Genomic DNA, 25,575 nt, shown 5'->3' with positions numbered 1-25,575 from the left:
GCCCACCTAGCTTCCTGTCACAGGAAGTTCCTACAAGAGACTGTTGCAAGCAATCCGACTTCGATGCGGCATGCTCTGCCATAACATGGCATATGCCTATGCCCACTTGATGAATGGCATGGATCACACATGCCTCCCATAGTGGCACGTGTGGATAGTGTAATGTCTTACTCCCAAGTCGAAGGTCTAAAAGTCTACCACTCTCACTAACCATCCTCCATTGGTGTTGGGTTTGCAGAAGTGTAGCCGTGATCAAGTGATTTTATTATCCTAGCTAAGAATGGTCAACGTAACGGACCCTCTACCAGATTGGAACTATCTAAGCCCTTCCATAGGTGATCCAATTCATAGATGATTAGAGCTAGGCACAGGATGACTTGACTCGGGAGACTCAACTTACCCTACTCATTTAGACATGATTTGACTTGAATTGATTGCGCCGCTGATCTGAACAAAGTAGACTTCATCGCATCTGAAATCAAATCGAATTGAGTTTGAGTAAACCAGTAACTCGATTCAACTCGACTCCACTCAAAATTTGACTTGGTGCTAACTCAATTCAATTTAAAGCACATAAAAATAATCACATTTGACATTTCAAAAATGAGATGCTAGCTGATGGAGAGATTGCAATTCCCACGCATGCACCTAAATTCTGAGCACTGATTTTAACCCACGGATACCCGTCGCAACCAATTGGCTTGACCCGTCTCGATACCTATGAACAGGTTGGACTTGGTCCGAATTAGTTCAGACTAGACCCCAACTCGGTTCGGGTCAGACATGCCGCAGCCGGTACTGAGTCGGGTCGAGTCCAGGTCAGGCCTATTTCAAAGGTCGATTCAGTCAGCCCTAACTCCATCGGACTCGATTCCACGCCCAGCTGGGTTAGCCCGGTGAAGCTTAAACAACGGTAGCTATCAATCTTGGCTGTCTTTGGTGCACACGTCATCGACGGTGAAGGACGGGATATTGATTGTTCGGATCGCATCGATCGTTGAACCATGGGCCGGAAACTGCATGGTACGGAAGCGGATTGCCTGGAACGCGGGGCACATAGATATTCCCGTGCATGGGGCTGTGGGGGGCCCAAAGAGTTGTTTATGACTAATCCACTCCGTCCATATGTTTTTAAAGAACACGATAGGACATTATTCCAAAAATCAGCTACATTAAAAACTCATTTAGACCACACCAAACGAAACAGTGAGAACGGAAACCTCCACAGTTAAAACCTTTTTAGATCTTACCATGATTTTTATATTACATCCAAACCGTTCATATGCTTATTATCACTCAGATGAATTTTAGTCACAAAATTCGTCCTTATACAGAACTTCTGTCTCCCCAAAACGCTTAATCTATACCTTTTCGTGTGGTGTGGCACACCTGAGATATTATTGTATCTTATTTTTATTAAGATATATTAATGTAGTCTTTAAAAACACTTGGACAGAGTGGATTTATCACTTGATATATTTGTGGGCCCCAGACACCCCCAAGCACAGGAATATCTCAGTGCCGGGGTCACATGCAATCCGCTACCGCATGATGCCTCACATCCGTAGCCTGTGAGTTTTTCACCACCTTCAGTTTCTAAATGGTGACTCATCCGTTTAATGTGTGGCATGTGGCATCCACGTAGGATGGTCCAGACCATCCGAACCATGGGCCCCATTGTACACGTGGCACAGCCCAAACCAACACCCATTGGATCACCTTATGATGTTGTTTTTAACCGTTTATTTGGATATGAAATGTACCAAATGGATGGCAAAGAGGGTTAAATCAGGATTTAAATTTCCTCAAGTGTTGCAGGGAGTCCATTGCAATAGAAATATTTGTGGGCCACACCACACGTCTGTATGGATATGCCACGTGTACGGTGGATGAGTCACCACCGTTTAAAAAAATAGTATAGTGTTATAAACGCAGACCATAGGCATCTTTCTTTCCTCTTCTCATAAAAGCCACGTTACAAACACCCATCAAAATTCAGACAAGCAGGCCCAACTGCAAACCGTCTGCTACTTGATAAGAAGAAGCTAGAATCAGTAGACAGAAAAGCCCAAGTTCCCTACACTTATTTCCCAAAATACCCTTCTCAAATCTACCATCCATTCATCCCAAAACCCCAGAAATTTCATCACTTGGGTTCTTGCTTTTACAACCCCTCCTGTGAAAAAAACAACCCATCTCTCGGATTTCCAATCCCTTGTTCTTGAATCTGCACTAAAAATGGAAACACCAGTTGGGTTTTTTGTAGGCTTCATAGGGGTATTTTTGGTCGCTTTGTCGGTGCCGGTTTCAGCAAGGTTTGTAGTAGAGAAGAACAGCCTGAGGGTAACGTCGCCGGACAGTATTAGGGGGAACCACGACAGCGCCATCGGGAATTTCGGCATTCCACAGTATGGAGGAAGCATGGCAGGGGCTGTCGTGTACCCGAAGGAGAACAACAAGGGCTGTGATCGGTTTGACAGGCTTTCGTTTAAGTCGAAACCCGGAGCGCTTCCGACTTTTGTTTTAGTTGATCGCGGAGGTAAGTGTGTTTTTTTTCTTTCTCTTCTTGTTCTTCTTTCATTTCTTTTGTTATTTCTGTTTGTTTGGTAGTGGGGTTTGCTGTATTTGATTGATTGATGAAGTGAGTAATTAGGTTTTGGTGTTTTTTGCTGGGTTTTTTCGATGGGGAAATTTATATATATACCCACCACCCTGATTTGCATACACCCATTTGCTGCTTTGGGAATTGGAATGGTACACTTTTGTAAGGAGAAGATATGATAGAGATGGTTCTTCACTGTACACTTTGCAGGATGAGTGGTTGATGGGAATTGTTCACTTAATGGCCCTACAATGGATGGCTGATCGTTCCAAAATCATGCAATGTGGGTTATCCTGGCCATCCAATTGGTAGCATTTAATTGGGCAGCGAAGGACAAACAATTATTCACGGTTATATATCATCACCTAAACCTTGTCCCGACTAACTGCGGTTGGCTACATGAATCATGTTCTGCCATTCCACTCAATCAAGGCCATAACACGCGTAGCATGACTACTTTGGAATTCCGTATAGTTCGGGTTCATGATGGAAGTTGTGGCATAAGTTTGACACTGGATGCCAACCTGATGCAGCCCTCCTTTATGTGGGCTTATGACTGGCAATGATAGCACAAAACTCCTAAAGGCATGCAATGTAATAGAGTATTACGTAGGTTGCTTACAATCAAGCGCTATTTAATAGTCCATTACATAGGTTGATTACAATCAACAAAATGTTAATGGTTGACATTCAGTGGGAAAAGAGCAGGTAAGTGATGGGTAAGATTCTTAGATTGGTGTGGTTTTTGAGACACAAACTGTCTATGTAGGAGCCACTAGGTGGACGGTTCCAATCCACCTTCCATCCTGTGTCATTTACAACGGAAGGGTGCTCTCTCACAGTATCCCTCCGTCTTTATTTGATCATTTCTGCTCTTTTTGTATTATGTGGTTGGTTATGTTTGTAGGCTCTCTCTCTCTCTCTCTCTCTCTCTCTATATATATATATATATATATATATATAAAATCTTGCACTACTGTAGCATGGTGATCACAATTGCGCACACATCTAATGTAAATGAGGCGTGTATGTCAACATAGACTATCAAAATCCTGGGTCCCACCGGATGTGACACATCCCAGAATTATATTGATCAGACAATCCCAAGTATCCAATAGGTGGTTGTAAGATGGATGGTCCTAAATAGAGCTGAACACAAACCAAGTCAGCTCTATTAGCTTGCTCGGTTTGGCCTGATTTAGCTCGGTTTGGTTTGGCTCGAACAACTTGTTTGAGCCGAGAGGAGCCAGAAATGCCAACTCGTTCCAAAATCAAGCCGAGCCTGAGCTGTATGCCAACTCGGTTTGGTTCGGCTCAAACTTTGGCTCAATTCGGCTTGTTTTGGCTCGGTTCGGCTTGGCCAAGTATGAATGTAGTATAAATACAAAAAAAAAACCCTAACTTCTAAATTTGCAACCTTACCTGAGTCCTGACCGAGCGGTGAACGCCCTCCTCTCCTCCTCTCCCTCCCATTTACCCTACACACCCAACCGAGTGCTCTCCTCTCTTCCTCTCCCATTCTTTGAATCTCATCTTCCTCGCTCTACCTACACTCGACTGACTGACCCATTCACTGCCCCGCCCGCCACGCCTGACTTCAATTTCCCATCTCTCTCTCTCTCTCTCTCTCTCTCTCTTTCTCTCCTCTACTACTCTCTCTATCTCTTCCATGGCAACCCGATGCACACAGGACACACCGAACTCGCCCGCGGCCGCGACCCGAGCCAAAACCTCAAAATCCCCCAATAGGCCAAAATCCACAAAAAAACTCCAAAATCTGAGCCGAGTCAACGGCTTAACCTAGCGAGTCGGCTCAAACCTGGCTCGAGTTCGGCTGGATACGATTACCAAACCAAGCCGAGTTGACTTGAGCTGACCAGGTCAGCTCGATGATCAAGCTGAGCCGAACTCGAGATAGGCTCCTTAGCTAAACGAGTTGAGCCGAGCTAGGTAGAGTTCGGCTAGTGTATAGTTCTAGTCCTAAAGAAAAATGGTTGATTATCGAAATTCAATGGGCACAACCAGATATTAGGATCATACAATCATTGTGATTTGGGCTAGGTATTCCATAATTGTAATGGTGGTCGTAAGTCAATTGACTGCTGGTTGAAGGAAAATTTATATATACATATATTAATTTTAATTTTTCAAAAATTTACAATGAATTAACAAATCAGTAGATCAGCCATCATGCACGCCTGATTTCATGTTTGGAGAGTAACATTGCAAGTAATTTGGGAGAAATTGAGGAAATTTGAATTTTCCCCAAATTTTCCCAAATCGGACCAACTACACTCAAAATTTGAAATTAGAGTGTATGTGATGATCATTTAATCAAATACTCATAAATACTTTGAAATTAGTCTCCATTGACAACTGGGTGAAGGAAAATTTCAAAATAAAATAAAATGGAGAACATGAGGAACCAATGAATATCGAAATCAAAGCTCTAACTCTATGATTTTTCATGCAAAACATGAAAAACCAATGGATTTGTAACCATTTGACACTGATTTAACACAATTTCAACAAAAAAAGGGATTGAAAATTGAAACTATTCATCGGATCGAACATGTGGGATATATCGGCACTACTTGTGCATTATGAATCGCACGGGTGGGATACAAGATATATTGTGGGATATATTGGCTGATATCGTTGATATTTAAAACATTAGTCGTAACAACCACTATAGTTATCTTTACGATATGGGATGTAATGGTTGTTACGGCCCCCGTAATGGCTGTCATGGTCTCTCTTTTTTATTGAAGAAACAAATTGGAAAACCTGCCACTGCAATGGACTGTTACAAGGGGTGTAATGGGCTGTTACGGGAGCTATAATGGCCGTTATGGTAACTGTAACAATCGTTACGGGTCATTTTTCCATAACGGCCGTTACAACCATTACGACCCCGTAATGTGTAATGGTTGCCACCATTACCTTTACATAATGGCTGCCACCATTACCTTTACGTAACGGCCGTTACAACACACCATGTATTTGGGTTGTGGACATCCACAGTGCGGACTGCAATGCGAAAATCTGAGTTGACATCCATATGCTAGTTGTATGCTTCATCCGTGCTTGAGTGCAATCCTCCATGCTCTGGAGTGAACAATAAAAAATGTATGCAAGATTCAATGGTTTTTTTTTTTTTTTTTTTCTTTTTTGCTTGTATCAAGGAAGAAATTTTGAAATGATTATATGAAATTTATATCCAACGTAAATGCATTATATTGAACATATAGTAGCATTGATCTTTATGCAATTTCAAATCATATTACATGTTTCAGTTCTGGACTCACTTTATGTGGTGGGTTCTCACACATTGCCACTGTATTTTATCCATACTTCTTTGATAAGCTTCTTTCTTATCTGGGTGGGGTTCTTTTTAAGTGGTTGATGCACATCACCTAACTGAGCTGCAGGCTCGGCCCCTCTTGGCTTGGCTTCTTGTAGGACAATTTTAGTAGACAAATCTGACGTAATTGCATAGGTCATGTGTGACGGCTTTGTTGCTGGGGTGCCGTCATCATTATCCAATGCTTAGATAGCTGAAACTATTTGACACCAATTGGCCTTTCTTTGCTCTACAGCCCTCTTAACAATTTCATGCCACAGCTATATGCCCATCTATATGGATGCTCTCAATGAGTCGTATCATTCCATTCTTATATTATTCTTTTCTCAAGAATGATCTGTCGTTGGAAGCATGTCAGTTTTGTATGATACACGGTTATGTGCAAGCTTCCGGTAAGACACATCATCACCATGTCTGAACTTCTCTTTTCTTGAAGATTGGCATGCATAAGTAGTAGTATTGGTGTCTTATGATACTAAGGGATGTATTTCTTTGTTTGTTTTTCTTCCAAGCTACAATCAAGCACCATTTGCATGTCCACCGATCATTTGCATGTGTGTGTAATATGTTTGTAAAATGCTGCCTGAAGAATCATGTCCTTTTTGGAGGTGTTGAGACTTGTGTTATGTTCCAATGCTGGACCTTTTAAAAAAAAATAAAAATACCAATTTGAAGCCTGCTAAGGTACTAACGGGAGAAGATCCTGAATCCTACTGTCCCTAGACATCCAAATATGTGTGCAAGATCTGGGCTGTTCATCAAATGAGCCTCGCTGTTTTTATTTTCTCCTCGGCACAATAATGGGGCCTTATCCTATAATAAAAATGGCTGCATGTGTAAGTTGAATCTGGATCCTTGGTCAAATCTTTTCGAAGGTTCACCTTCTCCATACATTTTTCATCCACTCAATGACTGTACCAGCCTGATATTGGGGCTACAGTGCATGCACTAAAGGGCCAACTGTTGAAAGACCTGGACTCACACATACTTGTCACATTGGAATGTGTGGAGAGTGTGGGGTTCGAATTCCTTCTAGATTTAGTAGCCTTTGCATTTCTCTGCCAATTCAATGGATTTGAGTGTTTTATGCTCCTGTACAGATTGCTTTTTCGCTTTAAAGGTTTGGAATGCACAGAATGCTGGAGCTTCAGCAGTGCTTGTTGCAGATGACATCGAAGAACCATTGATAACCATGGATTCCCCACGAGAGGATCAAGAGGCTGCAAAATATATTCAAAACATAACTATACCATCTGCACTTATTGACAAAAACTTCGGTGACAAATTAAAGAAGGCCGTCAACAACGGGGATATGGTCAATGTAAACCTCGACTGGAGAGAAGCAGTCCCACACCCAGACGATCGTGTCGAGTACGAGTTGTGGACCAATAGCAATGATGAGTGTGGGCCCAAATGTGACATGTTGATGGAATTTATCAAGGATTTCAAAGGTGCTGCACAATTACTTGAGCAAGGCGGATATAGTCAGTTCACACCCCATTATATAACCTGGTACTGTCCTCAGGCATTCACCATTAGCAAACAGTGCAAGTCCCAATGCATCAATCATGGAAGATATTGTGCGCCTGATCCTGAACAGGATTTCAGCCAAGGTTATGATGGGAAAGACGTGGTTATTGAAAATTTGAGACAGTTGTGTGTGTTTAAAGTTGCAAATGAATCCAAAAGACCTTGGGTATGGTGGGATTATGTAACTGATTTTCAAATAAGGTGCCCTATGAAGCAGAAAAAATACAACAAGGATTGTGCAGACACTGTTATCAAATCCCTAGGTAGGTTGGTCTCCAGAATTGGTCCTCATTTTGGGTGAAACAGGTGTTTTGCAGAGTAGTCGTGCACTTTTTACATACACCTCTATATGCGGTTACAAATGCTGACATGGAAGGTGTGGTTCACATCCGAGGTGGGCCTCACTGTGTGGGTGATGATGACATGGCCTGAAGATCAGGTTAGTCAACTCATCAGGTCAGGTGTGTCATACGTGTATGTTTAATGTGGACCATTGGCAACTTAAAAAAAATCAGCTGTTTTGATACATATTTGCCTACCTGTCGAGTTGAACAGCCTGGTATTTAGTTAATCATCTACACAGTGGGGCCACCTGATGCATGGCTTAGATGCACAACCACATGTTACCACATTCTTCAGTGCGTAGGCTTGGTAAAGCCCAAGAAACAGGTTATATGCATACTGCTGCTCCCTTTAATTCTAGGAAGTCAGTTACCATTACTGGATAGTTTTATCATGCTTGCATTTGGACAGGGCTGGACAATAAGAAGATTGAAAAATGCATGGGAGACCCCAATGCCGATTCTGACAATCCGGTTTTGAAAGAAGAGCAAGATGCCCAAGTACGTGCCTTTTGTTAGATCTTGCTTTTTGTTGTCATTGCTTCTCTCAATGTGGCATTGCTTTTAACTAATACCCACGTTCCTGACGAGAACGTTTTGAACTGGTACCCTTAGGTTGTGTCTGGATGCAAAATTGAGTAGAATCACAAACATTCAACTTAATCAAATGGAAATGACAGACACCAATGATGTTTCCTAGTATTCATAACCGGGAAGTAGCCATGAGATGATGGTCACTTTCCCTCAGCATGAGTGCTGAGAGAAATCATAGTTGGGTTATATCCACTTTATCAGAATAGTTATTGCAATTTCATTTGATGTTGAATCCAAACTCACCACAAGTCAGTTTATGTTTAGCGGTTAGATGATGAAAAATTGAAAACCCTTTTTAAACAGGTTGGAAAAGGATCCAGGGGTGACGTTACTATACTACCTACCCTCGTTGTTAATAATCGACAATATCGAGGTCAGTCTTGGAAGCTTGTATTCATGTCTCTTATGTTAATGCTGTGTGGCTGTGCCTGTGCTGACATGTGTGGTTACAGGAAAGTTGGAGAAAGGTGCTGTTTTGAAGGCTATTTGTGCTGGTTTTGAGGAAACTACTGAACCGGCTGTTTGTTTGAGTGGTGGTGAGCTTCGATCTTCTTTTCTGAAAGAGGAATGTTCACCTAGCATTGAACATGTAGCCCCAAGCAGTGCAAAAGGTGAGCCCCACCACAAAGATCACCTGCAAAAAAGTCAGAGTGGCCAGCCTTTATGAAAACAGAGAACAGTTTCAAGTCAGATCTACCAACAGTTATTGAATGTTTGTCCCGCCTGTTGAGTGGACTGGCCTGATTTTTGCACCAGGTGATTTTTATGGTGTGACCTACTAGGGACGGCTCAGAAGTCCTACACGTCTGTGCACATTGACACCCATGCTCCCGTTGCATCTGAAGTTGACATGCATGCAATGCATTATAGACGAAAAGGCATCTTTTGGAATAAGTAACAGTTTCTTTCATCTTCTTATTTCGGTACCCTTATTTTTTATTTTTATTTTTTAAATTTCATACAGATATTGAGACAAACGAGTGTTTGAAAAATAATGGTGGTTGCTGGCAAGACAAGGCTGCCAACGTTACTGCTTGCAAGGTGTTAAAGGGTACAATTAGCCCGGCATACAAGTTGAGATGTTTCCATGCATGCTGATAGTTGCATTGTTTCTTCAGGATACATTCCGTGGAAGGGTGTGTGAGTGTCCGTTGGTTCAGGGAGTGCAGTTTAAGGGAGATGGTTATAGCAGTTGTGAAGGTAAACCTCTCTCTCTCTCCTGTCTCTCTAGGGTATATGCTATCTCTCTATCTCGCACACACTTTCCTATAAAAGAATGAGAATAAAGTTAAATCGAGAAGCTTTGCCATGTCCACACTCATGCACTTATGCCTATTGGTGCCACTTTCATGAGATTTGAGCTACTCATCAGGTGGACCCTACCACGGGGATGATGCCCAAGTCAAAAAGTCAAGTTGGTCCAGAAAATGGCCTATTGGCAATTCATTTAAACCATCCACTGTTTCCCTACATGTTTGACCCACCTGATGATTGAACCGACCTGATTTTTGAGCTGGAGCATCTACACTGTGGGGCAATTGATTAGCAGCTTGGATCCCACACAAGTGACACACTTTGGAATGTGCACCTGCATGCAGAGGTCAATGCAGGGAGGTCTTTGCGGGCACAGCAAGGCCTTATACCAAGTGCATGCTTATCATGGCTCGCCCTATGAACATAGGCATGCATGGCATGCCGATATGGATTGCAGTTTTTTATCTAGTTTGAAGATGCATGCTTTGACTCATAACTATTTGACGAACATCTGTCTCATTATGCAAGGTATCATTTAGGGCCTGCAACTTGGGTTCAGTTCAACCCAAACCTGATTGACCCAACCCGAACGGGTTGGGGCGGGTTGAAAGGATCCTCCGGTCGGATTCAGATTGGATAACGCCAACCTGATTTGAATTCAGGTTGGGTTTGGGTTGACCAAATTCAGGTCGAGTTAGGCCAGGTTGGGAATTGTCACATGTATTTGGGTTGGGTCTGGTTGTGTCGATTATAGAGGGAGTCAGGTTGGGCACCCTCAGGTTGGAATTTAGGTTGGGTCCGGTTGTGGGTTGGGCCTGGTGGGGGTAGAACCTCAACCCAACCCAACCCAACCTGTCCCAACCTGCCCAAGCTGCATCCTGGTATCATTCAGTTCATTTTGCAACCGTTGCGTCCCTTATTGTGATGTGAAATGCATGCACCCATTCATATAAATCTACTTGAGACCTCTCTGCACCTTTGATCATTATACTTGAGATTGATTTTTTTTGAAAGGTTTAAAAAATGCCCACTGTGGGCTCGAACCCATGAGATCGACATCATTCCATTCAGAATAACGTCATCTCGTGGTCTGAACAACACTATAATTTCAAATCATAGTTATCCATAAAAAACGGCTCTGCTTTTGGTTCTATTTGGATCACCTAGATATAAAAGAACCAACACAAATATAGACTTCTCATCTCCTTTGGCTTGAATTATTGGACATACTTCAAGCCCATGTTACCTGATTGGAAGAAATATAAATTGTATATGCAATGCGGTGAAGTGAATCCATATCAGACTCATGTCTTGTTACAAACATCTATTTTTTTGTTTCTCCTTTGGCATATCCTTGTTTGTATCCCTCATCTTTGGTTATTTTTTTCCCCTCTTCTTGCTAACATGAATTCTTATTCTCTATATTGTGGGAATTTGCACGACCAAAATGATAGTTTTTTCTGGCTTATGCGGAGCTTAGAGTAGTCCTTAAACATTATTCTGAAGGGTATCAAACTGGAACATCCTGCAGGCATGCTCCAGTGTGGCAGTTTTTTCTAGCTTATATGGAGCTTAAGGTAGTCCTCGAACATTATTCTGGAAGGTATCAAATAGTGCCATCTGCAGTCCTGCTTCTCTGGGGCATCAATGATTGACTTATTAATGGATTGGATTTCCTTTGTCTAGAAAGCTCCCTTTGTGTTCAGATAGTTTAGGTAACAGGGAGCTTCTGGAGGGCCAGTGAACTGACACCTTGGGTCTAATCAGAAGATTCCTCCAGGGTATTGCAGGTCAAGCAGCCATATGGGCTCTGTGGCTGGAAAAAGAAAAAAATTGAAGAATTTTTTAAGGTAAATCCAACACCGTTTCTTTAGTTGTCAGGAAAGTTTTGGGGTTGATAGTGGATTGGGAGAAGACTGACAAAAGATCGAATGGTATTCCAGAGAATCTGTTTTGGCCAAAATGGGAAGGCATTTTATTGAGCAGATGAGGGAATCTACAGATGAGGGAATCTAAGGGGGAAGATATATGAAGTTGCCTCCTTGCTAACTCTACCTGAATCTTGACGGGTGCTCCATTGGCAATCCTGGTCCTGCCGGGATTGGTGGTACTGTTCGGTGACCGTGGAGAATCATTGGTTGAGTTCTCCTGGCCAATCAGTGTTTGTGATTCTAAGTTTGTGGAAGCGCCGGCTCTTCTCCAAGGGTTGAAGTTATGTGTCCTGTTCAATTTGTCTCCCATCATTTTTGAGGGCTGATTCTCAGAATGTGACCAGATGTGCCATCTCCGGCTGCTTCCCTAGGGAGTTGGCCAATGTAAGACTATCTGTGCAGGGACATCCCTAGGCCGGAAGTGCTTATCTATCTAGGTGTCTGGTATTGTTCACATCAATAGGGGTTCGATTTGTATATAGCTATGGGTCGGGCAAGGCAGGCTAACTCCAAATTGAGAGGGCTAGAGGAAATGAGAAATTGATTTAGCCTTCCCCAAGAGTGAGAGTTGAGCAATCTAGGTGTCCTTTTATCATGTCATCCGAGAGGCAAATTCAGTGGTTGATTGTTTAACAAAAGATGGGGCCATTAGGGAGTCCATCTCCAACAAGGAGGAGGAGAAAAGGAAGTCCATCTCAATGGTTGACATGAGATAGGGCTAATTTATGTATTTTGATTCAGCAGGCTGATGCTGTAGTTTGTTTTCCTTATTTGTTTCTGCTCTTTCCTTTTTAATAAAATATGAGATATTCATAAAAAGGTAGAGGTTTGCAAGTGCTGATGAAACGATGGAGAGAACCCTAGAAAGTCAGTTTTGAATCTTTGGATAGCATCTTCTCAATGTTTAGGGGATGGTTGTTGATGAAACAATGTATTTTGATTCCGCACCTCTGCAAGTCCAATAAGGAATTTAATGAATGGATGCCTAGGCACCCAGTGATGAGGAAGGGCATCAGAGTCAACAAAATGCTTCGGGGAGTTGAAATGAGCGTAGATCCGGAGATTGATGCTTCCACTTGAATCAATTGTCAAGTTACTGATTGGGTTTTCTTGGCAAATAGTGGAGATTCGACAGAAGGGAATGAAGCCCTTTAGAGGCGGCTTTCGCTCCTAAATATGGCGAGGGTGATAGGGATTGGGCTTTGATGACAATTCCAAGGTGTGGGTCAAATCTTCCCAGACATGGTTAGATTTGAAATTGGTGATGGTAAGAGAGTCCACTTCTTGGGGATCCTTGGTCAGGGGAGTATCCCCTTGCTTTTTAGGTTTCCTAGATTCCACTCCCTTACTAGAAGGAACACTCCTGTCAATGATTCCAATGAGCATGTGTAAGGTAAGGTTGTTTGGTCAGTTCATTTCCGTCAAAATCTGTACGACCATGAACTTCACATGGCAGTCAGAATTTTTGATATTCTTAACAAGCAGCCTTTTATCCCTTTGAGAGGTATGAGTATATCTGTGCCCTGAATTCTAATGGTTCATTTTTGTCCGAGAATTTTTGAAGGCCTTGTGCCGGTCATTCCCTGAAGCCTGCATAGGCAAAAGTGTGGGAGTCAGGTGCCCCACATCAAGTGGAAGCATTTTGTTGGGTGGCTACTGCTGATAAGATCTTAAGACAAATAACCACCAGAAAAGGAACCTGTATTTAATGTGTTTCATGTGTCCAAAGGATGGGGAAACAGTTGGCCACCTTGGCATCCTAATATATTTGGCACATCGTCAATTTGTTTGGAATTAGCTCTCTGTTTCGGCCCTCATAGACAATTGGAGTGAGATCCTTCAATTTGAGACACAAGATTCTTTGGAGGATGTTGTCTCATGCCATTTTGTGGGGTGTTCAGAAAGAAAGAAATGATAGAATTTTCAACAATATCTTCTTGGAAATTTCCCAGCTGGTGTCCAAAATTAACATGTCTTCGCTTAATCGGGGCATTGTTTTAGAGGAATCTAAAGAAATCTCAAAATCTGGTATCTTTAGGGATTGAAGTTTGGTTCTTGAAGGACTGAGGCATCTGGTTCATCCTTCTGCCTCTTCATCGTCTCTCCCTCTGGTTTGGTGGAAGCTTAACATGGACGGTTACTCGTTTGGCAATCCAGGGGCATTTGGGATTCGAGGGGTGTTGAGGGATGAGCGTGACTCTATTAACCCTGGAGCTGCTTGGATTGAGAATCAGCTACCCACCTGACATCAACCCTCCTTAACCTGGACTGGATACTGGCAAACCAGTTGCTATCAAGCGACCGTTGCTTGGTAATCTGATGCCTATTACATTACCATGTTAGTGATTGATATGATGTTTATTTTATGTATGTGTTGCTTTATCATAGTCTTTCCTGACATGAATTTAATTTAGCAGACATCATTGTCATCATGACCATGATTGCTTTTCTCTGGTTGCTTGGTCGAACTTTGAGAACCAGCTACCTGCCTGACATTTATCCTCCTTTACTTGTGTTGGGGACCAGCTCCCATAGTCACTGCTAGGTGAGAGTTGCTTGGTAAACTGATGCCTTACATTAGTCATATTATAGACTGATGTGATCTACGTTTGTGGTACTATATCATAGTCTTTCATGAAATGAATTTGACCCTTGAACAACAACAACAGCAACAGCAACACTATAGTGATAATGGTCTACTATGTGATAATGGTCTTGCTTCAAACTATCATGTTGTTTGGTGGTCCATTCATGGTTCTGCAGAGCATTTAAGCATCCATGTTACATGGTCCCAAAACTATAGTTGCACAAAACTTCTACATAGGCTGCCACTCTCCCACTCCTGCTTAGATCATGGAATTCCCTGCACATCACTTAATGAAATAGCTCTTGTTTTTTTTTTTTTTTTTTTGAAAAGTGACAATTCTAGATTGATAAGAGGAACAGATTACCAAAGAGATAGGAAATCAGCCTGCTGACATAGCGAGCAGATTACCTACCTAAAAAAGACAAATTACAGCCCTTTAGAGAAGCAACATTAGAGCCCCATTCCACCAAGAGGAATTTCACCCTATTGACTAGAAAATCTGCCGAGTTTGAAATATCCCTGAAACATCTCCCATTTCTTTCTTCCCAAACTGTCCACCAAATAGCGAGAAGAGACATTCTCCAAATCTCCTTTCTTTGGTTTCCTAAATCAGTACCTTGCCACGCTGAGAGCAAACTCTCAGTGGATTCAGGAAAAGACCAACGAATACCAAAAAGAGGGAGGAAAGCTGCCCATATATAGCTGACTAGTGGGCAGTGAACGAAAAGATGGTGAACAGATTTTGCGTTAGCCATGCAGCACAAACAAACATTGGTGAGAACCATGCCCCTTTTCCTCAAGTTATTGATGGTCAGAACCTTCTTCATAGCAACTAGCCACCCGAACACTACTATCTTGGGAGGAGCTTTGAACTTCCAAACTCGCTCTATCAGATTTACGTGATTGATAGAGGAGGTAGTTCCCAGAAATCTGTATACTAGAGGGATTTTACTGAAAAATGACCAGCTTTGTCTGGTTTCCCAATCAGGGAATCTTCCTTTAGATGATTCGGCTTGCAGATGTTCAGACGATTAAGAAGGGCCATATAATCTTCAATCTCCCAATCTTGGAGGTCTCTTCTACACACAATATTCCAGACAATTTCTTCCCCTATCACTGAGAAACAGTCCGCCACTTTGCTATTGCGATTCAGAGCTAACCGAAATATGCTTGGATGATCTTCTTTGAGAGGAGCTTCTCCCAACCACATATATTCCCAGAAACGGATCTTTTTGCCATCTCCTAGCGCAAAACCAATACCCTTAAGGACCCTTTTTTTGATGGATGTCACATCTCTCTATAAAGCAGAGGCTTTGTACGGCGATGAATCCTTTGTCCACCATCCACCCTCTGTATACCCATATTTGCTTTTGATTAAGGAGTTCCACAAAGTCGCATTCTCGGTTCCAAGCCTCCATATCCATTTACCTAAGAGGGCACGATTCATTATTTTGAGATCCTTTACCCCTGCTCCACCTTCATTCCTCCCCTTACATACCTCTTTCCAATCTACCAAATGGAATTTCTTTTTTCTTTTTTTCTTCTTTCCCTTGCCATAGGAAGTCTTGTCTAAGTCTTTCTAGAATTGAAAGGATCGAAGCCGGGCACTTGAAAAGTTCGAAGCCGGGCACTTGAAAAGAGACAAAGTATAAAGGTAAATTCGAGAGTGCAACTTTGATCAAAGTAATTCGCCCACCCAAGGATAGATATCTGCATTTCCATCTTGCGAGATATTTCTCGAATCTATTAATGACCTTGTCCCATAGCGATAATGGGGGCTTACCGATACAGAGCGGGAGGCCCACAAATGTAGTAGGAAAACTGCCCATAGGACAATCAAATAAATTAGCGAACTCCCGTAATTCGTTGTCCTCCATATTCACTCCAAACATCTTAAGACTTGCTCAGATTGACTTTCAACCCTGAAATTGCTTCAAAACATCTGATAGTGGTGCGAAGATTACTTACTTTCTCCTGGTCAGCTTCACAAAATAGGAGCGTATCATCTGCAAACTGAATGTGAGAGATTACTGTATTCATTCCTTTCACTTTAAGCCCACTAATAACACCTTCTTCCTGACCTTTGTTCAACATTCTGGATAAGGCTTCACCAACAATAAGAAAGAGAAAGGGGGATAGCAGATCACCTTGACGAAGACCCCTTGTGCTACAGAAGAAGCCTTTGGGGGACCCATTAAGTATAATCAAGAAATAAGCAAAGCCTACGCATTCCTTCATCCATACTCTCCACTTGGCCCCAAAACCCATACGCTGAAGCATATATTGTAAGAAACCCTAATCAACATGATCATACGCCTTCTCAAGATCCAGTTTGCATATAAGACCTTTGGCACCGGATTTGTGGCTCGAGTCTAGACATTCGAAGGCAATGAGAGCACTATCAATGATTTGTCTTCTCGATAAAAAGGCACTCTGATTGTCGGATATAATCTTTCCCACCACTGATGTAGGACAATTAACCACTTGCTCTAAAAGCTCGAACTTTTAGAGTATGGAAAATTAATCCCTTTATCTCATAGCCCAGGCGCCACATCTCATGGGTTCAGACCTCGGCCGAACCCACTTCGTGGGCCCCAAATCACGAGCCGCCCACCTTGAGTGTCCCCGCATCCCACGGGCTACCCCACTCGAGCTCGGTGTGAAATGTGCATTAATCACCCCCCGGCGAGGGGTTTCGAACACGAGACCTCCCCCGTGGGCCTTAAATCACATGGGTCACCTACCCTGAGTGTGTCCTCGCATCCCACGGGCTACCCTACTCGAGCCTGGTGTGAAAATGCCCCTGCATTGATTACCCCCGGTGAGGAGTCTCGAACATGAGACCTCCCGCTTTGATACTAATTTGATGCAGGACAATTAACCACTTGCTTTAAAAGATCGAACTTTTAGAGTATGACGAATTAATCCCTTTATCTCATAGCCTAGGCTCCACATCTCACGGGTTAGGATCTCGGCCGAACCCCCTTCGTGGGCCCCAAATCACATGGGCTGCCTACCCCGACTGTGTCCCCGCATCCCACGGGCTACCCCACTCGAGCCCGGTGTGAAATGCGTATTATTCACCCCCAGTGAGGAGCCTCGAACACGAGACCTCCCTCGTGGGCCCCAAATCACATGGGTCACCCACCCCGAGTGTGTCATCGCATCCCACGGGCTACCCCACTGGAGCCCGATTTGAAAATGCCCTTGCATTAATCACCCCTCGCAATCTAGAAGCCAGAACCTTAGCTAAAATTTTATAAGGCCCCCCAAGTAAGCTAATGGGTTTGAATTCTGACATGGATTCTACTCCTGGATTTTTAGGAATAAGAGTGATAAAAGAGGCCTCTAACGATTTAGAAATCCGCCCTCTATCGTAGAACTCGTTCATGAAGTCCATAACATCCTTCTTTAGGATATTCTAGAAGGTTTGGAAGAAGATCATTGGAAAGCCATCTGGGCTGGGGGCCTTGTCTCCAATTAGGGAATCCACCGCCCCTTTAACCTCTTCAATCGAAAAGCGGGATTCTAGGCCGTTGCGCTCTGCTTCTGAGATACAATCTATCTCAAGATGATCTAGTTTAGGCCTAGGAAAAAGATCTTCCTGAAGGAGAGTGCTAAAGTATTGGATGAATTATGTTGAAATTTTGTCCTTGTCTTCTATTTGATTACCATTCACGACTATGCTGCCAAATCTGTTAGCTCTTGCACACGCAGAAGCTATACTACGAAAGAATTTAGTATTTTTGTCTCCTTCTTTAATCCATTTACTTCGCGATTTTTGTTTCCAAGAAATCTCATCTTCAAGCATCCTTGATGAATATTGCTGAATCAACTGAATTCTTTTGATCCCCTCTGCTGTGGACATGAGGCTAGATTCAGCCATCGCATCTATTGACTGAATCTGAGAGAGAATCTCTTGAGTTTCCAAGTCTCTTTTACAAAGTTCCGTAGCTTTCCATCCTTTTATCCTCTCTTTAAGAAGCTTCAGTTTGCAGCCCAATCTGTAACCAACGTAGCCCTCTACTTGTAGACCTACCCACCAATCTTTGATGAGGAGGTGAAAACCTTCGATCAATAGCCAAGACGATTAGAATCTGAAGGGCTTGGGACCCCAGTCATGATCTTCTACAGATAATAGTAACGGCCAGTGGTCAAAAGTGGGTCTTGGGAGGACTGCTTGAGATACCATTGGGAAAGCTTCAAGCCAATCAGCGGAGATAAAAAATTTGTCCAATTTGGATGGAATCGGAATCGCATGTAGGTTGGACTAGGTAAATCTAGCTCTAATCAGAGGGAGATCTAGAAGTTGCTGATCTTCGATCCATTTCGAGAAGCATCGCATAGCAGCAGAGATTCTCCCCCCTTTAGATTTCTCATCTGCGTAGCGGGTAATATTCCCCTACCAAACACCAAGGGCCATCGAAATGCCATCGGACTGCACTCAGCTCGTCCCAGAAAGCACTCCTTTTATCCTCCTGATTAGGACCATAAACAATAGTGATTAGAAATATAAAGTTAGAGCATACCTCTCTTAGAATAACCGATATTGCAAAATCTCCGATCCAACTTTGCTCCATGTCCCATACTGTCAACTTCCAAGCCAGAAGAATACCGCTCGCACTGCCTTTAGCGTCTACGGTAGCCCATTTCACCTCTCTCTCTTTCCAGAGGGACCCCATAAGTTTTTCATTGAAGGTTTGAACTTTTGTTTCCTACATACAGATCACATCTGCCTTACATCTGCCACATGTCTTTTGAGAATTCTTCTCTTATCTTTAGACCCCACTCCTCTGACGTTCCAAGATAGGATCTTCATCTAGGAACTGAAATGCCCCTTAATACTTTCCTGCCACCTCCTGCAAAAGTTCCTGTGATCTGAATGGGACTGGATATAAGGCTGTTGAGTTCCCTATTGCTGTTTGATTTGGTTGGGAGATGCCTTGGCGATCTAGCTTGAATCAGAGGTCTGTCGCGTGACTCTATACATTGGAATAGAGCTATATAGTCCTCTGGATGATCACCAAAGGAAAGCCCAATAGACCTTCCCACGTGACCCATGGCATCCCTAATCCATTTTTTCTTTTGGATGGTGCTGACCAGATTTGCCTGTTGAGCTTCCAGATCCGCCCTTGACACGAGATTATCGAAAATATCTTCATTTGGTTTACCCATTCTGATTTGCAGTGGTTTTGCTTCTATGATCTCTTCACTCATCCGCTCCTGAAACAACGTCACCAGGGCTTGATCAAACATAGCATCTGTGGATACCATGGATCTGGGCGAGGAATCGGTACCTGCTTCATCTGAAAACCCAACATGATCGTCGAGGTTGTAGGCGAGGGCGAGATCTCCGTCCGTAGAACGAGGGGAAGAATCTACTTCAAACTGAGAAATTGGGGATGTCGCTGCGAAAAGACCAGTCTTCTCAGCGTTCAAATCTATCAACGGAAGGTTTATCTTCCAAAACTTCCTAGGCAAGATTGGTGGATCCCCAATCGGAGCTGCAATTTCCGTAGGAATGGCTTCCCTATTTTGAATTCGAGAGAGTAGGCGACATTTGGATATAGGAATCGCATTGAGCGATAGGTCGAGATTTAGAGGGTCCCGGGTCGGCACGTCCGAAATAAATGGCTCAGATCCGAAAGTGAAACCTGAATCCACCGGGCCTCTGGTAAGACTTAAGGTGTTGTGGGGCTTCTTGGACCCGATAACGGTATTCGAGAGAATGATCGGGTCCCGAGCCTCTCTAGTGTCGACACTTGTGTCCCCGATGCTAACACGCGTTCTGCTACACTCGATGGCCTGACACTCGTTTGAGATGAGTCGTACAGAATGAATACGTGGCATCGTATCCACTGTCCGCGTGTGGAGACGGGATGAGGATGAGCTGGTCGACTTCGGATGCGTGTGGCCATCCAGTGAAGAGTTGACACGCGTCACACGATCCATCGGGGTATGTCGAGAACAGAGCTTCCACCAGCAACGTCTAGATGCATGTTTCTTAATACATCCGGTGCTCCTGATGCGGACGAGAATTGTGCACCTTCTTCCACCGCTTCTACCTCCGCTTCTTCCTGCCGTAGGGTATGTTGATTGTCCCCCTCTGAGCCTCCAGATGTCGCCCTAGCGTGCGATTGGGGTGTCCTTTGTCTCCATTTGGATCGGTAAAAGCAAGTTTCTGTCAGCTGCTTGGATTTGAATGAATGAAGGGACAGGCTCGCCCTTCTTCCTATTAACCATTACTCTTATGACCCCCATCTCGTCTCCTAGCTGAGTTTTGGGATCCAGTTGAATGAACTTTCCTAGTCTAGATGCTGTTCTAGAAAGAAAGCTTCATTCCACAGTTTCAGGGGAACCGACCAGATTAGCATCCATACATCCTCTATTCCAAACGTCGAAAATTCCTCCCAACTGCGGATTCTGATAATAGGGCCATCTTTATGCAATGCACCCGCCATGACCAGGAGGTCCGTATTGGCTCCTGAGTATAATTTGATCCATAACTCGTTGAAGCCTATGGGTTTGATGTTGTAGGTGTGGGGCGGGAATCTACAACACTCATCTAGCCATCGTCTGACTTGATCGATGGACGAACCTTCTTTGGTGATTGCCACGACGGAGTCCCGAAGAGACTCTCTGGATTGATTTATCTTATCTTGGCTGATGCGGATTGGGGGATCCTCTGCTCCTTTCGCAGGATGAGGTCCATCCCTCATTTTCTCCTTACTGATACTCTCATCTGAAAGTATACGGTTGTGATTTGTGTCCCTTTGGCGTTAATGAGTATGTCTCTAAATGAAGATGATCCCTGTCGGAAAACACGTTCTCCGTTTGTGTTCCTCTGCCTCGTTGAGATTGTTGTTGGTCTCACCTTTCGTCCTCCCTTTTTGAATCTTCATTTTGGTCCGAATCTAGCCTTTTGGACTAGCAATTTAATACCCCCAAAACTTTCATCATGTAGCTCATGGATGGCTCTGAGGAGTTCGTCCTCAGAGCTCATTCTTACCAAAGCAAATCCCCTGTAAAGCCCATTGTCTTTGTTTCTTGGTAGAACAACATCCATCACCGTTCCTGCTCTTCCAAAAACTCTTTAGAAGTTGATGGGTAGCCATCCCTTAGGAAAACCCTTCACAAATAGGGTCGGATAGCTCGCCACATCCCTAGCATGTTGTAGCCCTTTGTCTTTACGAGTCTGGATTTTGATCCATTTTTCTCCTTCTCCTCCCGAGTTCTGCTGCAATAAACCTGTACCATCTCACTCTCCAGCCCTCTTCTGACCATCTTCTGAACTCCGTGCTTCACGCTGCAATGAACCTGTTCCATCTTGCTCTCCGGCTGTCATCTCTCCATCGTCTGAAATCCCTACTTCCCGCTGACCACTCGGTCGATTCACCATCTCGCTGCTTGCGGCATCGCTCTCATGGCATCGCTCTCCGGCCGTCATCTAAGATCAACTCAAGATTCGTGTTAACATCATTGTCCGAATGTGAGCCACTCTCCAGGTTGGGTTGTTGTCAGGTTGGTGGGCCTTGTTAGTGAGTGGGTGTCAAGTTGTAAATTTCTGCTGTAAATTTTGGGGTGTTTTTCTTCTCCTTCTATAGATTGAAATAGCTCTTGTTTACTTGCTGCTTCTGGTAACTAAGGTCCTATGATGCATGTAAGTTTATTAACTGTGAAGTTTCCACACATCCCAACCCAATTGTTGTTAATAATTGCATATGGGCATACCTTATGCTTTCTGTCAATGAAAGAGGTATGCCACTCACAGATGCAAACCTCTGTGCCAGACCCTGGTCACTATCAGGTGTGTGCTAGCCCAAAATCGTGCTAGTCAACTCATCAGGTGGGCTACACTTTTAATAAAGAAATGGATGGTTTAAAAAAAGGATAACGAGCAGTCTACATTCTACATACATGGACCTGGTGAGTGCACCAGGCCGATTTTTGGGCTGGGCTGCCACCTGATGAATGGCACAGAGTTTGCAGGCCTGGTCAACTCTGGATTATGTGGGTGTTTCTTGTATTTGGCATGTCTGCAGGTAAGTCTACCTCTCCACAAAATGTCGTTAAATGGCCTAGTACCACCCATACATAAATTTCTTAATTTTTCATGATGCAGCAAGTGGCCCTGGACGGTGCAAGCTAAATAACGGCGGTTGTTGGCAGGATACTAAAGACGGGCACACCTTCTCTGCCTGTCTGGTTGGTGTTCTTGTCGTCATTTCTTTTCCCTCAAATCGTGCTTAAGTTTGTACATTCTCATCTTTGCTACCTACAGGATATTGGGGGCAGTAAATGCCAGTGTCCTCCTGGATTCAGAGGTGATGGTGTCAAAAGCTGTGAAGGTTAGTTGTCCACTACCTATATGATACATGTGCCAAGAAGAACTATAGGGCCCTGATGCATCATGACATGTATTGTGTCCTGCTGCACCCTGATGCATGGGTCATGGTTTGGCGTTGCAATGGGGGATGCCATGAGATAGCTTCCTGATTGGAAGATCCTAGTCACCAAGCCTTTGGCCTTTTTTTTTTCCGGTTAAATAGATCATTTAACTGGTCTGCCCGGGCCTTTGTTTTCCCTGTTTTTAGGTTTCTTTTCTTGATGCCTGTATTCCCACATTGCTGTTTTTGCAGTAATGAAATTTACAGTCATTTGTTCAAAAAAAAAAAAAAAAAAAGTCTTTAGCCTTTTTCTGCATGACTTTTGTAACTGTCTATTTGCCAGTTCACTGATCGAAGGGTTAATATCTTTTTATCTGGTAGAATTTTCTCAGCATCCCCTATCCAAAGTGGGATCCATCAGATAACAGTCTGGATCACCAAACCATTGGCCCTATTTGAATAGCTTCAGGTGCATCAGGATCCTATCCTTCCTCCTGTGCCAATGAATTCCTGATTTTGACAACACTTGATTTTGCCATAATGCTTTTGCTGCCGATAGATATTAATGAATGCAAAGAGAGGAGAGCTTGTCAATGCCCTGAATGCAGCTGCAAGAATACCTGGGGTAGCTACGAATGCACTTGTAGAGGGGGTCTTTTATATATGAAGGACCATGACACTTGCATAAGTGAGTTCAGCTAAATCCCAATCTGCACTAACTTGATATAATCGTCCTCTCCCTGTGCCGCTTTGCTTCATATCATGTAAATGGTTATCTGCAGGTAAGAGTGCAAGTGAAACAAAGACCGCATGGGCTGCTATTTGGATTATTTTGATAGGTTTGGGCGTTGCTGCTGGTGGAGCATATATCATTTACAAATATAGATTAAGAGTAAGTCCATTGCCTTTTCTTTTTCTTCCCTAGCATGAAATATTAGATATAGAGAACTCTGCTAAGCTGCAGAACAAAACCTGGCCCCATGTGTCAGATGTCCGTGCTGTGCATCAGATGGACTGCACAATGTAGAGATCTGGTCCAACACATCAGCTGGTCAAGCTATAAAGTGGTTAAAACATGTAAGAAACCAGTGGATGGTTTAAAATTCCCAACAGTTCACATTCGATTGACATGTCTTATGTGTGACTGGACTGATTTTAGGCCAGGTTATTTACAGTGCATGAACCACCGGATGCATGGCTTAAATGACCTACATGCATCCAGGTTCTTCTAACCTCTTCAGTCATATCAGCAACTCTCCACGTGCACTGCTCTGGTGTTCTTTTATCTTGAAATTTATCCAGAACTATGAATAGATTTTTTTTTTTATATTTTATTATTATTATTATTATTATTATTATTTTAAAAAAGAACAACAGTTAGCATATATTAAAAAGGAACAAAAGGTACTGACTGCAATCCATCAAGGCATTGGATAAGAGTCCCCTATACAAAAAGAAGATCCATGGACTCCTTTCTTTGCTAAATAATCCACAATGCAGTTAGCCTCTCTGGGCATCTGGTTAAAAGAAACATTCATGGTTTGGATCCACAATTTTAAGACATTTAAGACGAAAGCTAATTTCCACAGTTAGATGCATTTCCCGTGGCCTATTGGAATGCTGAAAAAGAGTCTCCTTCGACAATTACCATGCCACCTACTCTACTTGCAAAACTTTCCACCCCAACTATGACGGCTGCCAACATCGCTCAGTCCAAGTTGCAAGTCTTGAGAAAGTTAACTTCATGACTCTTCCATCCTTTAGAAGCCCTCCTGTCCTAGAAGCTCTTGGATTCCCCAAAGCAACACCATCCACATTGAGTTTCAAAACTACTGCAGGAGGCAGCTTCCAAGAAAGCATAACAGTATTTGGGACCACCTTCCACTTCCTAAGAATATCAGCGATTGAGATTTGCTCTGAATTCTTCTAGTCTGCCAAGAATTGCTTGATGTTTGCTATGATTTTGACCATGCTGAATGACTTGTCATCAAGGATACTTTTGTTTCCATCCTTCCATATTCTCCACATGATTGCAAGTGACAATATTCTCCATGGAAACTTACTTTGAATTTTGGGAGCCCCACTGTTTCAACCTCTCATGAAGTTGTCTACAAATCCCAAGAGAACCCACTCAATTTGGATAGACAGGAAAAGCTAAACCAAATGTTTCATGGCTTGTTACATTTTATGAAGAGATTATCCACAGATTCCACATCATTCTATTGTGGAGGGTCTAGATCTTGTGGCTTAAAAATCATTTTTTTTTTTTTTTTTTCAGGTGGGCCACTGTACAAAATCTGCAGATGGCTAAAACAAATCTTTCCTGCCTTCCATTTGTTTTGTACATTATGGCCCACCCAAGGAGTGGAATTCACTGTTTTTCGGCCTATAACGCACGGTCCACCTGATGGATAGCTTGAATCTTGCATATGCATCATGCCATATTACCAAGTGTTCTTGTGAACTTCCATTTCTAGAAATCTTATTTTATTGCATCAAGTGATAATGGATGCTGAGGCATCTTGTGCAGGAGCCTGATACTGTCATTTCTTGTGTTTGGATGTTTCAGTCATACATGGACTCAGAGATTAGAGCGATAATGGCCCAGTACATGCCACTGGACAGCCAAGGAGAAGTTCCAAATCACGTCAACGAAGATCGTGCCTGAGCTGCAGTTTGATTTACAACTTGACAGATCCCGAGCCACGTTGAGAGTGTGATTTTGACTTATTTTCTCACATTTTTAAAGGTACTTTAAGGGTAAGGGAGCTTGTTCTGTAAAAATATGGTGGATTTTAATAATGGATTGGCTTAGATTAGATTGCCAGACCTTTCTCTCTTCTTTTTTTTTTTTCTTTGGTCCGACTGGTTCCATGTTGAAATGGAGATGAGGTGGTTTAAAATTAGCTTTGTTGTAGAAGTGTCTTTAAAAGTTCAACAGCTGTATTATGCATGTATAGTTTTTTATGGACTGCATGCTTCTCA

At 43.0% G+C, this 25,575-nt stretch overlaps 1 protein-coding gene across 1 annotated transcript; it reads left to right on the top strand.

Moving 5' to 3' along the window:
• The first annotated feature begins 1,986 nt into the window (after positions 1-1,986).
• LOC131229876 (vacuolar-sorting receptor 3-like) lies at positions 1,987-25,575 on the top strand. Its single transcript, XM_058225922.1, has 12 exons — positions 1,987-2,539; positions 7,067-7,759; positions 8,250-8,338; positions 8,735-8,804; positions 8,884-8,967; positions 9,396-9,472; positions 9,550-9,631; positions 22,326-22,408; positions 22,485-22,551; positions 23,150-23,278; positions 23,373-23,482; positions 25,160-25,575. The coding sequence occupies exons 1-12, from the start codon at positions 2,239-2,241 to the stop codon at positions 25,256-25,258; spliced, it is 1,884 nt and encodes a 627-aa protein (XP_058081905.1). The 5' UTR covers positions 1,987-2,238; the 3' UTR covers positions 25,259-25,575.

The sequence above is a fragment of the Magnolia sinica genome, chromosome 16 (assembly GCF_029962835.1).
Source record: "Magnolia sinica isolate HGM2019 chromosome 16, MsV1, whole genome shotgun sequence".
Taxonomy (NCBI): Eukaryota; Viridiplantae; Streptophyta; class Magnoliopsida; order Magnoliales; family Magnoliaceae; genus Magnolia; species Magnolia sinica.
This window is presented reverse-complemented; position numbering and strand designations above follow the sequence as displayed.